This window comes from Colius striatus, chromosome 20 (assembly GCF_028858725.1).
Source record: "Colius striatus isolate bColStr4 chromosome 20, bColStr4.1.hap1, whole genome shotgun sequence".
Classification (NCBI taxonomy): Eukaryota; Metazoa; Chordata; class Aves; order Coliiformes; family Coliidae; genus Colius; species Colius striatus.
Genome location: NC_084778.1, coordinates 7,624,058 through 7,640,063, shown reverse-complemented (window position 1 = coordinate 7,640,063; position 16,006 = coordinate 7,624,058). Strand labels below are relative to the sequence as shown.

Genomic DNA, 16,006 nt, shown 5'->3' with positions numbered 1-16,006 from the left:
TTGTGTGTGCCCAGCAAAGGGCTGCCAGGAGCACTCCCACCCCAGCACAGCCTCAGTCACCATCTCTGACCCATGCTCACATGGGGATGGGGAAAGCAGTGATCTTAATATGGGAACAAACTAATCCTAAGCTTCCCAAGCAACACTATGGCCAGAAAGGCAACTACTACACTGTAAAGGGAAAGTAAGCAGGGAGATTACATGATCATTGCTGCCTCTCTTAGCACACTGTATCTACAGTTCACCAAGAACAAGCTGGTTCCAAGGTGGACTGGAAAATATTGGACTACTGTAGACTTAAGGAAATAATTTGCTTGGCATCAAAGAGACTAGTAGCAGATCAGGCCTGACTTTTACTTATCTCTGAGACTCTGTGTGAGAGGTGGAGAGAGAAACAGCTGTGCCTGAGGGCAGCACCACCACCACCCCCTTCACCCTTAAGACAGAATCAAGCACCCTTAGTCAAAGCCAACCCCATTATTTATGGGTTTTTAAAATTCACATGACAAACTGGATAGCACACATCCTTTGCAAGGAAAAGATCCATTAGCCACTATCTGGCAGATAAAAGCCAACAGTGCACTCTCTTAATGATGATGATAATTAACTGCTGTGACAATTTGCCAAAGAATGTGGCAGAGCTTTTACTACAATTTTCAATTTGAGAGAGGACTTTCTCTTCCTAAATAAGTGGGTGAAAGAGAAACTGTGTGTGTGTACATGTATGTGTGTGTATATATTCCAACTCAGAAGAATTCATTCAAGAGTGCCATCATCAGATTGGTAGGGTCAGTGATCACAAAGCTGCAGATGACCATTCCTGACCTTGATTGCACTGTGCACAACACAGCTGAGCACAGCTCTGCTGCTCTCCACCATCTGTATGAGTTCACTAATGCATGGGAACAAGTTCTTTGTAGCTTCATACCAAAAGACAGCTGCCCTAAGCACTTCTCAAGGACACACCACTCTTGTGCAGCACTCAGAGAGGACTAGGCTACAAAGACTGACAAGCTGGCCTGTGGGAGAGGGCTGTCCAGGATGGAAAACTTCTGGCATCACAATTTTGGAGTGAGATTGACAAGCTGGAGGTGCCCCACTGATCATGGGCTACCATGGAAAGGCTGAGTCCAAGAGACCAGAACTGGCCTGTGTGTAGCACTGCTATGTCTGTGGCAGCACTTGTGTGACTGTGCCTGATTTATACATAACTGAATGGAGTTAATGTTCAGCCAGTAGCATTCTGTGACAGTTAAACTTTAGACTTAGCTCAGAAAACATATTGGCTGAGAGATAACAGTACATGATAGGATCTTGTCAGCAACCTTCTCTCTACTCCTCAATCACAAAAGCATCTTCAGAAATGGATGGAGCCTGGGTCTACCTGGTGACAGGAGGATCTGGTTTTATTGGGGAGAAGATTGTAGAGCTCTTGTCTCAGCAAGACTACATCAAAGAAGTCAGAGTTTTTGATTCAGTAGCAAGAGACGAAACAGAAAAATTCACCACAGGTAAGAAAAGGACATCAGCCTCTATTGAGTGGCCATAACCCTCTGTCTCAGGACAGCTGGTGTTAACTTGGAGATGCCATGGTTACAGGAATCGGGTAAGAACCTGGTTTAAATAGGCTGAATGAAGAATAACTTCCAGCTCAGAGGGATTTTTCATCATAGGGCTAAATAAAAGCAAAAAGATTCATAGTGTGTAATCCCCAGGAGAGATCTTACAGGGAGGAGCATTACAGGAACAACTTGGACACTGAGTACCTGACATGGGAACCTGGCTATCTGGTTGCTTCTGCTCAACCAGTCTAACAGCAAAGGGACAAAACCCCATGCTCCTGAACTGCTCCACCCAGTTATCAATTCTGAGAACAAAATGACCAAAAACCCCTGGCTATAACAGAACCAAGCTCAGTATCTGCTGCAGGTACTGTGACATAAATACTGAGGTAAATAAGAGAAACCTGTAGTAGTAGCCTTTGATCCTGTTCTAAGAACTGCCTTCTGATGTTTCACCAGTTGATTACAATGAGATATGTTGGGGAAAAACAACCTGCTTTACTGGGTTTGAGATTACCCACTCCAAAAACAAGCCAACACAGCTTGCAGTGCTCCACGCTGTTAATGTGGGCTGTGACTCCCTCTCTGACTGCCCTGACCTTCAGCCTTCTTTGAATGAGAGATGGAAAAATGATAAGGGAGATCCTATCTCTTAGGAGATATCAATAGAAAGGAGATACAAGTTAGCATTCGAGTTAAAAGACTCCCAGGGAAATATCACCATCAGAAACCCTCCCTCAGCAGATGAACTCACCAGACTGGTTTCCCCAGGCTTCAGGTAACCTTAAAAGCACCCATAATTGGAAAAAAACCCACTGTGTTTAAGTCTGAAGAAGCTGCCATAATCCCTGTTTCAGAACTGTGGCCTAACACCACAGCAAATCACAGAACAATGAGGCAGAAGCAGCTCTGAGGAGCCATCCCAACTCCCTCCCCTCTGCCCCAAGGCACAATCAGCTCAGCCACGACTTTCCTGACTGATGGTTTTCTATCTTCTCCTCAGGCCACTTCAGGCAGCCAATTTCTGCACCATCAGGCCATTGCAGTCCCTACAGTCTAATCCTCAGTTTAAGTCCTTGATTTCTCATCTAAACTTACAGGTAGAATAAGTCTGATACTGTCATATTTTACCACAACCATCTTCATGGTTTGAAAGCGCCCTCCTTGCACTGCACAGCCCTGTGTCCTGGAGGGCAGGCCAGCTCTCGTGTGCTCCCTCCTCCTCTGCAGCTCACACACTCTGTCTCTCTGGGCACTGGCATTATCTCTTGTGGAAGAAGGCACTGAGGTCAGGACAGAGAGGACCAGCTGTGGCCTTCCCAATGCTGATAAAGCATCTGTCTTTTCTGTCCTGCACACTATTGTCCTAGTTGTACCTGTCAGTACAGTGTTGCCTTTTTCACAGTTGCAAGACTCTGCTGACAGGCAAAAGCTCCTGAGCTGTCCTGGCCCAGTTTAATTCCTTCATGGAGACCCACTGCCTCTTCCCTCCCAAGCCCCATCAGCTTCTCTTGGTACCTGTCAAGTTTCACCTTTTTTCTCCCTCTCACACTCCATTAGTTTCTCTCAGCTCATACTCTGATCCTCCACGTACTCTCAGTCCCTCCCAGCCCGATGTGAGCTGCTGATTTCATGAACGAATCTGCCACATTCTTGATGAAAGCAATAAAAAGCAACTAAAATACAGCAATAAGCTCCAGAGAGCCCCAGGGAAGCCACCTACCACAGCTGGCAGTTCCCTGGGAACTGTAATTCAGCCAGCTTTGTGCTCACCCTAATATGGCTCACTTAGACCATGTTTTACCAACTCACTTATGAGAATGACACAGAGTTTCCAAAGCCCTTCTGAAATCAAGATAGATGACATCAACCTGTTCCACAATATCCGTGCAGCCTGTTAACTTGTCATAAGAACAAAGGAGATTCATCTGACTTGATTTGTTCTTGACAAGTCCAAGTCAGCTGCCTCTGTTCTCCTTATTATCCCAGAGGTGCTCACACACGTTAAATGTGTGTTCCTGTATTTCCTGGGGTTGAAATCAAGCTGTTCTGCAATTTCCTGGCTCCTCTTCACCTTCTTTCTAAGTACAGGTGTTTTATTTGCTCTGTTGCAATCTTCCTGTGCCTCCAAAAGTTCTCCAAAATGGCTGATAATGCAATAAAGCTGCAGTGACATCCATCACCTCTTTAGCAGCCCTGGATAAAGCTCATTGGGCCTTCTCAATTTGAAGAAGGTATCTGTATTGCCTTGTATTCTCCCTGGTTTGGGATGAACTTTCATGATTTCTTACTCATCTGAATGGCAGCAGCTGCCTTAAGACAGGTGATGCAAATAAACTATTTAACACTCTGACTCCCAGTAACTAGCAGCAGAATCTCCTCACTGTGAGGCTCTTGACATTCAACTCTCTTAGCACTGGCAAGGACCTTTCAGCAGATGCCTCCTCCTCAGTGCCCTGGTCCTCCAAGCAAGTGTGTTACTTCTGCTACATGGACAAAGCCTTCTTCCTTTTTCCCCTCTTTGTTCTCACTGAATCAACTCTGTGCTTTAATATTAAACTAGTTGAATATGAAACCCTCTATGAGCCAGTCCACCAAATTGTTATGTTAATGAAGAAATCAGGTTGACCCTTCTGTAAAGCATCTGCCTCTTCCTACATGCCATGCTTCTTAGCAGCTGCTCAGCTAACTGGCCTGTCCTCAACTTTGACTCTGCTTTTTTTTGAGTTCATGAGCAATAACACTGTTCTAGGTAGTTGTTCATTGAGTTTCCATGTCATAATGCTTCTATGGCTGGAGTCACTGATCCTTCCCTGGGTTGCTTCAGAAATTACTTCCCTGATCCCTGTCTCTCCAGGAACCTGCCAGCCCAGTGCAGAGCAGACATCTCCTTCCCACAACAGACCTGTTGTCTGCCTTATTACCAAAGCCTCAAGCAGTCCAGCTTCCCAACCTCAGCTGCTTGCTGGCCTACTCTCAACTACAGAAAAGGACAAATAAAAACCCCACTTAACTGTTACAACGCTGTCTCAAAGCAAGAAAATTAGCAGTAGATGCCAACAGTAACTGTTTGATGAAAAGGAGGGGAGTAAATTAGATGGGTGAGGGGAAACTACTTCTGAACAGGTCAAAAGGAGGAATTCCCTATGAAACTTTGTGACTTGTTACATTATTTTCCTTTCCCATCTAGAGTATTTGCAATTTAGATAAAGCTCAGTGCAATGTCTCTTGAATTCACCTCAGTTCCTCTCAAGGAAACTGTCTGGCACAGTTCACATGAACTCTAAGTCCTGTAACCAGTTGCAGCTCTGGGCCAACAGCCTCCTGCTCTTGCTCGGTGCCATCCTTGGAGAGGATCTACAGTGGCAGACATGGCCAGTGACAGACCCACAGCTGTGGCAAACTGGCAAAGTGCTGTGCTGAATTAGACTGGATGCAGAGCTGGCTTCTTGGGGTTTAAAAATAGGGGTGTTTCAATATTTTCCCGTGGTGTGATGTATTCTTGTGGTGTGGTCATTAAAGTGTCCTTCAGCTCACCCTGCAGAGAGGAAAGCTTTGCAATGGGATCTTCCTTCTGAAGGAAGGTGGGGATGCTGATTTGTAGCTTTTTCCCCTGCACCTATGATGATATGATTCTTCTCCAGCTACCACTCGTGTGACAGTGATGAAAGGAGACATTCGAGACTACAATCTGCTCCTGGCTGCCATGCAGGGAGTTCACGTGGTTATTCACACAGCTGCTGTTGTGGACTACAGAAACACTGTGCCCTTCTGGGAGATGAGAGCTGTCAACGTTGGGGGTAAGCTCTTGAAAAGAAGCAATTCAGTGCAGCCTTAAATTCACACACCTTGGTGTAGTCATCCAAGAGGCTATGACAAATGTGTCTCCTCTGATTTAGTGCTCCCTTGTCTCCTGAATTTCCCCCATGTAGCACACTCTGCTACGAGGAACATACCCACGACTTTTGCAGTGGGGAAGTTTCTGCTTTTGCCTCTCTATCCTCACTCAGGGCAGCCACTGCTAAAGCTTCATTTTAGGAAGTCCAACCTGCACTAAGTTATTGTATAGTTCCTCTGGTCTAGGGTATAACTTCCACTGATAGTACTGAGGTGATTCTGAACATGCCTTCAGTGGCAAGAAGCTAGCATGTGACAAAGACAGCAACTGATAGTTAACTCTTGTTCTAGACAGCTTACAGCTCTCCCAAGGGCTGCCCAGATGGGTTGTGGAGTCTCATTCTCTGGAGACATTCAAAACCCACCTGGATGAGTTCCTGAGTGACCTGTTCTAGGTGGTCCTGCTCTGGCAGGGGGGTTGGACTGGATGATCTCTTGAGGTTCCTTCCAGCTTTTGGGATTCTGTGATTCTGTGTGATTTCCAGGGACAAAAATGTACTTTATATACCAGCTGAACTGCATCCACACTGTTACAGGAGTGATGTTATTGTAATTACAGGCAGAGCTCACAACTCTCCCAGGTCTACAAGCCACTCATAACTGAGAGCTCCACAACACTTTCTTCCTACACACCAAGAGCTGATTTCATCTTAGGTGCAAGATCTGCTTAAAGAAAATCTGGTCATAAATCTAGGAAATAAGCACAGGCTATAAAAATAATGAAATCCCTATTACAGCAGCAATTCCAATGGCACCTCAGGCTGTTAGCTGCTAAAATGAGTTGTTAACCACAAGGAATGAATTTATATATACTATATATATATATATATATGTATCTCAAACTCAATTACTGCTTAGGGCTCCTGTTATTTGCTGATGCATTCAAGGACAACATTTAAATTCCATCCTTCTTTTCATTGCTGTAGTTGTTTTCAAAACCAGATGCTTTCAAGCCTGTGCTGTGCATGTGTACTGAGCATACTCAGAGCCTGAGGGCTCCTGCTGCCTTTTAATGGCTTTGTGAGACCTTCCTCTTCATTGTCTGTTCCCTATGAGCAAGGTACTTCAGCACAGTAAGGTTTTTACAGATAGCAACTCCTCCATTCAGCAAACCAAACCTCTTACAGATGTTTGTGACATTCCAGCAAACCACACATGCAAAGCTTTTCCCAGTGTGACTGGGTGAGGAGCTCAGTTTGAGGTGTCTCAACAAGGAACCCTCTTTTCAGAGACAAACTGTTCTGTGTTTCTGCCTTCCCCTGGCTGGCTTCACACACAGACCTGCCTAAAGTGAGGCTGCTGCCCTCACTGGGGCCTCTCAAATCCTTGAATTGAGAGATTAGCCTCAAGTTTTCTGCTAAAACCATTGCAGGTGAAAGAATAAAAATGAACTGTATCTGGTACCTGCTGTAGGCTTCATAGAAAAACCAGGGTCAGGGCAGGTGAGCTCTATAATCCTCTGGCTGGCTCCTCTGTGTAACTGGGGCCACAAAAATTCATCCAAGCACAGCCTTAAGCCCAATAATTTGTGGCTAAATTGGCCTATGCCTTTTCAAAAGACTTTTTGCCTAGAATTAAGGGCTTTGAGTTAATGGGCTATCTATCATGCCTTTCAGCAAGCCATAACAATGCTGAAGAGCATTAGTGTGGCTATGGTTAATTACCATTTCTGGCAAAAATTTACATCTATTTACAAATTCTGCTTTGATTCCCTCCCCAGTTTCATTTGGCTGCCAAATCCTGTTATAGCCTTGTTGACTGGATTGAAGAGCCCTTTTCTACATGAATTATTTTTTCCATCTAGTCACTTAAAGACTTTTTAATCTGCTTTTTGTTAAGCTGAATGGATTTTAACTCAGCTCTTTGCAGTGATATTTCTCAACAGGGGTTCTCAGTTCACTTTGCATATTGTGATAGGCTCATGGAGAAGTGAATAGATTATTCTCCACCAGGTCTTCATATTGATTCATGTCCTCTGAAATGATCCTAAACTCAAGATTTCCTTGATAATTTCAGATTATGCCTTTTACAATGAAGAGAACAGAGAAATCCCAAACCCTCCCCATGCAAGATCTGCTGCAGGGCTCAAGGGCAGAGTCTGATTAGCCAGGGATAAATAATATGGAGATTCCAAGGAACCAGCCCTGTGAGCAGCAACCTTTAAGATCTGCCTTATCAGATTTGAAGGCCCTCAGTATGCAACCATGGTTCTGCTGTTGTTCTTGAGGTTCTCATTGGATCAACTTGAATAATAAAACCCCACAATGAATGCAAAAACCATCCCTGGAAGAGTCATAAATCCTTTAAACTCTCCCCTGAACCCCAACCAAACAAAAACCACACACACTGACCCACAAGTTCAGCCAGAACAACCTTTCTTTAGCCAAACCATGCTACAGATTCATCTGGATTTCATGTGGACTTGTATAGCTGCCCCCACTATTTCATTGGAAATTCTGGAGCTATCAAGAGCCTGTTATGAGGATTTTCACCCTGTGGTCATCCTGCAGAACTTCTATAGAGCAATAGAGGCAACTAACAGACCAATCTTTTTGCCATAACGCTGAAATTTGCACTGACATTCTGCCTGTGAACCAAAAAAGATGGAAAGCATGGAGATTTGCTCTGCTGAGCTGTCAGCTTCCTTTTTGTTAGCAACTATTAAGTCCAACTGAAGTCAGTTGTCAATAGCCAGTGGTTAAGCCACGTTACAGCCATAGATGTAACTGCTACTCTCATGTTATAAACCATCCATGCCTGTGCAAACATATCTGAGGAACATGACCTATGGCTTTACAACTTTGCAGCCATAAAAAAACCCCAGAAACCTGCTTCAAGTCAGAACCTTAATCAAGCCTGGATATTTTTTGACTTCCATAACATGAATCAAGGCAATGTAGTTAATGTTTGTCCTTCTCAACCTGCCCCACAGGTACTGAGAATGTGTTAAGGGCCTGCTGCGTCCTGAACATCCCATATGTTGTCTACACAAGCTCCATTGCTGCTGTTGGACCCAATACTTCACATGAGCCTATGTTCAGGTAAGGCTGAGCAAATCGCCATCTCTCTGGATTTCCAGCTAAACAGTGATGAAACTGCAAATAGATGGAGAGTTTTGTTGTGGCTACAAAAGATGATGTGTTTCCTCTTCCTATCAGTTCCTCCTCTCTTTCTTGAAAATTCCTCTTTGCTGCTCCTCAGTTCCAGGAACCATACCTTTTCCCCACCTAAACCTGGATACCACTGATGGAAGGAGTTGGTTGAGAGATGTAATCCCCAACTGCACCATCCAGGCCATCCCCTATATGTATGGCCCTGCTCCTCTAAGCCCTAAAATCAGTTTCACATGCTGAAGTTTGTGATAAGGTCCTGTTGTCAGGTCAGTTTCTCCTCTCCTCTCCTCTCCTCTCCTCTCCTCTCCTCTCCTCTCCTCTCCTCTCCTCTCCTCTCCTCTCCTCTCCTCTCCTCTCCTCTCCTCTCCTCTCCTCTCCTCTCCTCTCCTCTCCTCTCCTCTCCTCTCCTCTCCTCTCCTCTCCTCTCCTCTCCTCTCCTCTCCTCTCCCATTTGGATTGAGTCAATCCAAAGGGCAGGTGCTACTCTACCACCTTCCCTTCTTGCAGTTAGCTGGACTCATAGTGTTAGGAAACAGATGTGTTTCATGTTAAGCTGTCCTGCAATATTCATGTCTAGTTCCACTCTCTGTAGCCTGGATCTGCCCTGGAAATCACACCCTTCAAAATCCCTCTTCCTAGCAATATATTGATGAGAGCTAATTCCTGGACTTCACAATTTGGGGCATTATACTCAACCCATCTCTTCTGTCTGTGGCTCCTGAGAGTCTGACCCACAGATGCAGAAGCAGCAGCAGAACTTTAGAAAATCCCCTGAAGCAAAGGTGGGACTTGTAGCAGTACAAAGACAGTGCTCACATCTACAATTTGGAGGGGTCTTTTGCTTATAGATCTTTGATATCCAGAACTTTCACAAGCAGCTGACACTCAGGGCTCAGTGTCTGGATACTTTTTGTACTCATGAGGCAAGAGTACTTGCACCTTGAGGACTGGGCTGATATTTCTGAAGACCAGGAGCTGAAGTTTCAGGTGAAATCTGAAGTCAGATAGCTGCAGTGTGGTATGTACCAGTGTATGGCTCCTTGCTGACTTCAAGCATGGTTGTAGCCATACAGACTGCTCAAACCATGGAAGTTTGTGTGCAAGGTGAACTGGCTTCAAGTTTTGTCTACAGGCAGCCAGTCTAGACACAGCTGGCTTCAATCATTTTGCTCTAGAAATTTGAGCCCAGCTAGAAAAGGTTGCTTAAGGCATCACATAAAATGACCCAAAAGCCTAAATTTCATATTCACAAGTAAGCTAAGGCATAACCTCATTGCTCTGAGAAGTGTTCAAGCACCCAAATCTGTAGAATAAACGTCTGGCTTATGAAAAAATAAATCCATGAGAGCAACAAACCTCCATCCACTTGAGACCATGAGCACTAGAGGCTCTGTGTCCCTGCAAAGCTGCCCAATTTGTCCTTAGCATATCTAAAGCATTTCTAAAAATGAATGTAGAAATAGCCACATCCTTCTTACTGTGTGACTGAAGAGACAGATGTGAACAGATGTCTTGAAAGGTCTACCCCAAGTCTTGCCTGAGAAGATGGTCCTTTGGCTTGTAATGATGTCACCAAGGGGTGCAAGCAAAAGCCCATCCAGGCTGATGCCTCTAGAGCTGCACAGGAACATCCTCTGCTCATCAGCTCCCAGTCCTTCCCCACAACAAAGGCAAACAAAGCCCCCAGCTCGAGCCTTTAACTCATTTTGCAGAATACACTGAGGTTCCCTCCCGGTGCTGGGAGAAAGCCTGAGGGAGTGATCTTCCTTCTCCAGTGACTTTGAGTTTAAACCAAGGGAATTACATACTGCAAAATGAGAGAGGGGTCAGACACCAGTTGACAATGACACTCCCTGTCTCAGTGGGGTGCCCAGTGATGACAGAAAGGCAAAGTAACACAGCTGTGTTTTCCAGACTGAAAGCACAGGTGATGCAGCTTTCCCCTCGCTCCTCTCCTCACCCCTTCCTCCCCATCCAATCTGTCCTGCTCTTCTCCTTCCCATCCCACCATCCTGCCTACCTTTTTCTTTTGCTCTGCCCCCTTTTCCAGCATTCCTTGTGTAATTTTATTTCACTCACTTCTAGGTGCTTGGGAATTGACACAGACAAAGCATGATTAGTCTCTGGACAGGGTGATGGGTGCAGGGATAATGCTCACACCTCAGCATCCGACAATAATAGAAAATGCCTCTGTCAGTCTCAATCCCTGTGAGACAGCCACTGCTGAGATACCTTCTGACAATGCTGCTCCAGTCTGATTAGCCTTCAGTTATCTGGGATCGTTTTGAAAAGCAAGAGCATTATGCTGAGCTCTTTGTTACTACCAAGCTTCAGAAAGGGTGGGGGAAGGCAAACATGAGCAGAGCCCTGCAGCCCAGGAGCAGAAGGCAGGTCTGTCCCTTTGTGAAGCTGCTGCATTATAAAAGCTTTGCAAGGCAACAAACAAATTTAGATTAAGAAAAAAAAACCAAGAAAGCAATTAAAAGTAGAACTTCTAGATAACCCCTTTAATTGTCTTGGGCCTCTCCTGAGCTTGCAACAAACCATGCACAATCAATCTTTTGTCTTCCTTGTTCTCTGGTTTGTCTCTTGCTCATCACCCCTAAGCACAGGGAAGGGGAGGAGGGTTTTGTGATGAAAGCCCAGGGTGTGTGAGGAGGCTGTAGTTCTGATGCTCCCCATTTATTTCTGTTGCTGTAGCACAAGAAGGCCCTGATCTCAACTGGGATTATCTGACACACAAGATACCAGACTGCCAAACAGGCAAGAGAAAGGCAAGGGCATTATCCACGTTTCACACACGGAGATCTGAGCGTAGAGAAAAGTGAGCAACGTGGCCAAGGTCAAACAGGGAGCCTGAGTCTGAGCTTGCTCTCCAGAGGCCCAGTGTTTGACAAAATAGCTTCTGCTGCAGATTTGCTGCATGAACCTGTCACAGCCCACTTAACCCTTCCCAGAAGCTCAACTGAGCCCCAGCTGTAAAAGAGGCATAATCCTTCATTGCCCTGTGTGAGGGTACCCCATGCCTGTCAGAGTCTGGTGTTTGCCCAGGGTGGATTGCTTTAGGTGAGCAAAGCATACAGTAAATTAATGTAAAAATGTGAAGTCTCCTGAAGCATGCAGAGGGAGAGAGAGCCTGTCCCTGCTACACATGGCAGCAGAGGAGCAAGTGGCCACATGGCACTTATGGATGGTCCTTTCCAACAAGGTCTCCTTGGCCTCCAGCTCCTCCAGAGCCTACTGAATCTGCAGAACTGACTCCTCCAATGGACTCACGTTGATCCAGACCCACAGTGACAAAACCCCAGTGCCCTGGTGGGGAATAAGAGCTGATTTCTTGGTTCTACTTGGAATTATTTCAGGGTCTGTGAGACCAGTTACATTAGATCCCATGGGCTTTCCTCCTTGCAGGTTTAAGTTAGGAGGCTGAGGAGCAGGTTGTCTCCCACAGTGGCAACCAAGTGACCCCAGCTTGGCTGCCAGTTTTTCTTGCCCTTAATCATGGGTCCACTTCTTTGCTCCTCCCCATGAGTCTAATTTGCTAGGGGAGATGCATGATCCCAGCACAAACTTGCCCATTTCTTGTCTTCCAGGAGATCACCAGCAGCTCTATCACATCACCAACAAATGACTCCCAGCTCTAATCAACTCTGTGAGAAAATTAAGCAGCAGCTGCTCCTTTTAGTTTATGGCTCATGAGTGGCTTTTCTGTACCTCTAATGAAAAAATCTAGTAGGATTGCTCTCATTTTCCTGCCCTCCGTGTTCTTGTGCTCTTTACACCTTGTTCAGCCACTTGTGAGTTGCTTAAAAGGTAACTCCACTGCCTTCTAATTTGCTTCCCAGAATGTTATTTGCTTCAGTCACAGTATTAGATAAAAACAAAGCCAGGTCCCAGAAATCAAACCACTACCCTCATGCAAACCTGTATATAAACACCCAGAACCACCTGGTATTTCTTCAGGCCTTGTTTCTCCCTAACTGCAGCAAGGATTTTGGGTTCATATTCTCACAGCTAGCTCTCCCCTGGAGAGCAGGGACTGCAGAGTAAATCATGTTGTGACAAATGTCTCCAAACCTTGTGTGTCTCTAAGTCCAGGGTTGCTCAGAGTCTCTCACAATCTATTGCAGAGGAAATGAGGACACCAAATACAGTGGGGAAGTGGAGCTGCCTTATGGGAAGACAAAGGTCATGGCAGAAAAACTTGTACTTGAAGCCAATGGAAAAAAGGTACAAAAGTCAATAGTAGCATCCCTGGTATTACAGCACAGGATGGGTGGAAGGAGACAGATGGTTAGAAAGACCCTACAGCTCATATCTGTGTATCCAACTGCTGCCTCAACTTGATGTAGAAAACACATTGCCCCAAGCATGACAAAGCCTGATTTTCCCACATTATCAGGAAGCTGTCAAACTCTTGCAAGATCAAAGGTTTCTGCCCTCTGAGCCTGTGCTTTAACTTCACCAGAAGAAAGACTACTTTGGAAAGAGCTGTTAAATTAGGGCCTAAGAATCCATGTTCACTCACTTCATACTGCACAAAGGTGTCACTTTCAGGCCTACCCAAGTGATTTAAGAATACAAAACATTAGTGTACCCAGAGTCAGCCACCTAAGTTAACTGGCTAGTCCTTTCAGACTGCCAGCAGATAGATGAGTTCTAGAGGATGAAGCAGAATGTAAAAATGAGACATGTCCTAAATCAGTCCCTGGAGCATCTCTCTCTCCCAAATTACAGTCTGAGGCCAGACAGCTTAGCTGGCTTCCTCTGGTACCTGATTTTGGTTGTTGCAAATAGCTTATAACTGCAGAAGAGTTAAGGGCACTAGCATCCTCCACTGCCATCTCTCAGTAGCACCACATTGGGCACAGGTGTGCTGTGTAAAGAAACACTCCATCAAACTAGGTGTTTCCTTACATTTCAGGGACCCAAACCAGGCCCTGAGTCTCCAGAGCACCCGTGTAAATGTTGTCTTCTCCAGCCCCATATTCCCAGATTTCATTTTTAATCTGGAAAAAATCCACTATCAGAGAATCACAGAATAGTAGGTGAAGGGACCTTTAGAGATCATCTAGTCCAACCCCCCTGCAGAAGCAGGTTCACCTAGATCTGGTCACATAGGAACATGTCCAGGTGGGTCTTGAAGACCTCCAAGGAAGGAGCCTCCACAACCTCTCTGGGCAGCCTGTGCCAGGGCTCCTTCACCTCAGCACTGAAAGTGTTTTTTCTTATGTTTAAATGCAACTTTTTGTGCTCCAGCTTCATCTCATCACCCCTTGTCCTGTTGCTAGATATCATCAAAAAAGTGCTGCCCCAGCCTCCTGACACCCACCATTTAGATCTTTGTAAATATTAATGAGATCCCCCCTCAGTCTCCTCCAGACTAAACAGCCCCAGGTCCCACAGCCTTTCCTCATATGGAAGATGCTCCAGTCCCCTGATCACCTTGGTGTCCCTGCACTGGCCTCTCTCCAGCAGTTCCCCATCCCTCTTGAGCTGGGGAGCCCAGAACTGGCCACAGGACTCCAGATGAGACCTCAGCAGGGCAGTATCACTGCAGAAGATTTCACCACTTGCTAACATCCCACCTTGATTTTCCAGCTCAGCAATGGTGATAAACTCAGAACCTGCATCATCCGTGCAAACACAGTGTATGGGGAGAAGGCAACATTTCTCCAAGAGTTATATTTGCTTGCCAAAGCCAGGGATGGAGTGTTGAACTACCTGGAGCCTGAAAACACAGAGCGTAATTACACATACGTGGGTGAGTGGCTGATCTCTTTGCATGTGGTGCTACCAGCCTGTTTTAGTCACAGAGGATTTTACACATCAGCTTAACCATAATCTTCCAAGACAGAGAGAGGAGTATAGGGAGTGAGAACAAATATTTTTATAGCCACAAAACTTAAACTGGCTAAGGGAATGTTGTTAAACACTTGTTTGCATTCTGCTCTTTTTTTTCCTGGGAAGGGTTTTCTTTTTTATCTTCTCCTTAAAGTAGGAAAAGTGTTGTTTAGCAAACTGGGGAAGTCAGCAGAAAACAGGATAGAGATCTAATCTTCCTTTTTGTAGGTAAACATTTCAAGGGCTGTATAGGGGGAGAGAGAGAGATTCAGCCAGTATTTTGAAGATGCTTTTGGCTTGAAAAGACACTTGATTTCTTCTACATTTTAAGAAATTAAACTAACATTGCCTTTAAAATTCCTTGCAAAAAAAAAAAGGGGGCTGTGCTACATAACTGATTTTAGCAAGCACATGAGACTACTCACAAAAACCTGTGGGAAGAGTTTGTGGCATTGAATGCATTTCAGAGGAGTTTAACTCACTGCTAAACCATGCAGGGCTTTAGTGATTCCTGTGCAGCACACTTGCATGTCTTTGTCCAAAAGTGCAGATAACAGTCGCTTGAAAATGCTGTTAAAGAAGAATCAGGCCTAGATAAATCAAGTGACTTCTTCAAAGGCTCACAGCAGAGCCAGGAATAAAGCTCTTGAGCACTGCCTCTCATTCATCCTCCTCTCGCTACAAAACACTGCCCTTTCGCTTCACATCGACCAGCACCACAAGGCACATTAATTGTCCAGCTCAAAAGGGAGACCAAAGGTTTAAAGGACCTTGGATGTCTGGATTAACTACTCAGTCTCTCTACTGTATGCTGAGTAACATGATGAGTGCTTACCCTGCTTCACAGCCCTGAAGCCAGTAGATCCAGTGTACTCATTCTATAGTAAACAGGAAAATTTAGCTCCTCTGAATACCTGTTCCTCTCCCCCTTATTTCTCCAGGGAACGTTGCATGGATGCATGTTCTTGCAGCAAGGAACTTGAAACTCAAACCAGACTTACTTGCAGGACAAGTGTATTATTCCTATGATGACACTCCAACAAGAAAAGGTTTCCTGATCAGGCATCAGCTGTTATCCTCTCTGGACCCCTCAGTGAGACTAGGCTCACACATCCCTTACTGGAAGATGTGGTTACTGATACAACTGCACAGGATAATCAAGGTCATCTTGTACCCTTTCTGGAAGCCAAAGCCTTTCCTAAACCTGCCTTTACTTAACACAATAGTCACCACCTTCTCTTATGAGACAGATAAAGCCTCCAGGCATTTTGGGTACAAGCCCCTCTTCACCTGGAAAGAGAGCAAGCACAGAACTGCACAGTGGTTGAAATCAGCTGTAGGCAATCTGGAGCCTCCTCAGCTTCATGAAAAGAAGAACTAAGCAGCAATTTTGGGGTAAGGAGAGAGCTTATCACAGCAGCTCTGTGTGCATAGATGCAGGGCTTGGTGGCCTCACTCATTCCCAGGGTTGCCAGGGAGTCACTGGTGAGAACAAAAGACAGATGCAGATGAAAGATGGTGCTCAGCAAACACCTTTTTGTTAAAATTAGTTAACCAGTTTTGTTCTACAGCCTCTGTGTCTTTCCATAC

At 45.2% G+C, this 16,006-nt stretch overlaps 1 protein-coding gene across 1 annotated transcript; it reads left to right on the top strand.

Annotated features, from left to right (window-relative positions):
- Positions 1-1,363: 1,363 nt before the first annotated feature.
- On the top strand, positions 1,364-15,797 carry HSD3B7 (hydroxy-delta-5-steroid dehydrogenase, 3 beta- and steroid delta-isomerase 7). Its single transcript, XM_062012033.1, has 6 exons — positions 1,364-1,511; positions 5,207-5,362; positions 8,392-8,500; positions 12,703-12,802; positions 14,174-14,336; positions 15,358-15,797. Exons 1-6 carry the CDS (start codon positions 1,364-1,366, stop codon positions 15,795-15,797), a joined length of 1,116 nt encoding a protein of 371 aa, XP_061868017.1.
- Positions 15,798-16,006: the final 209 nt, after the last annotated feature.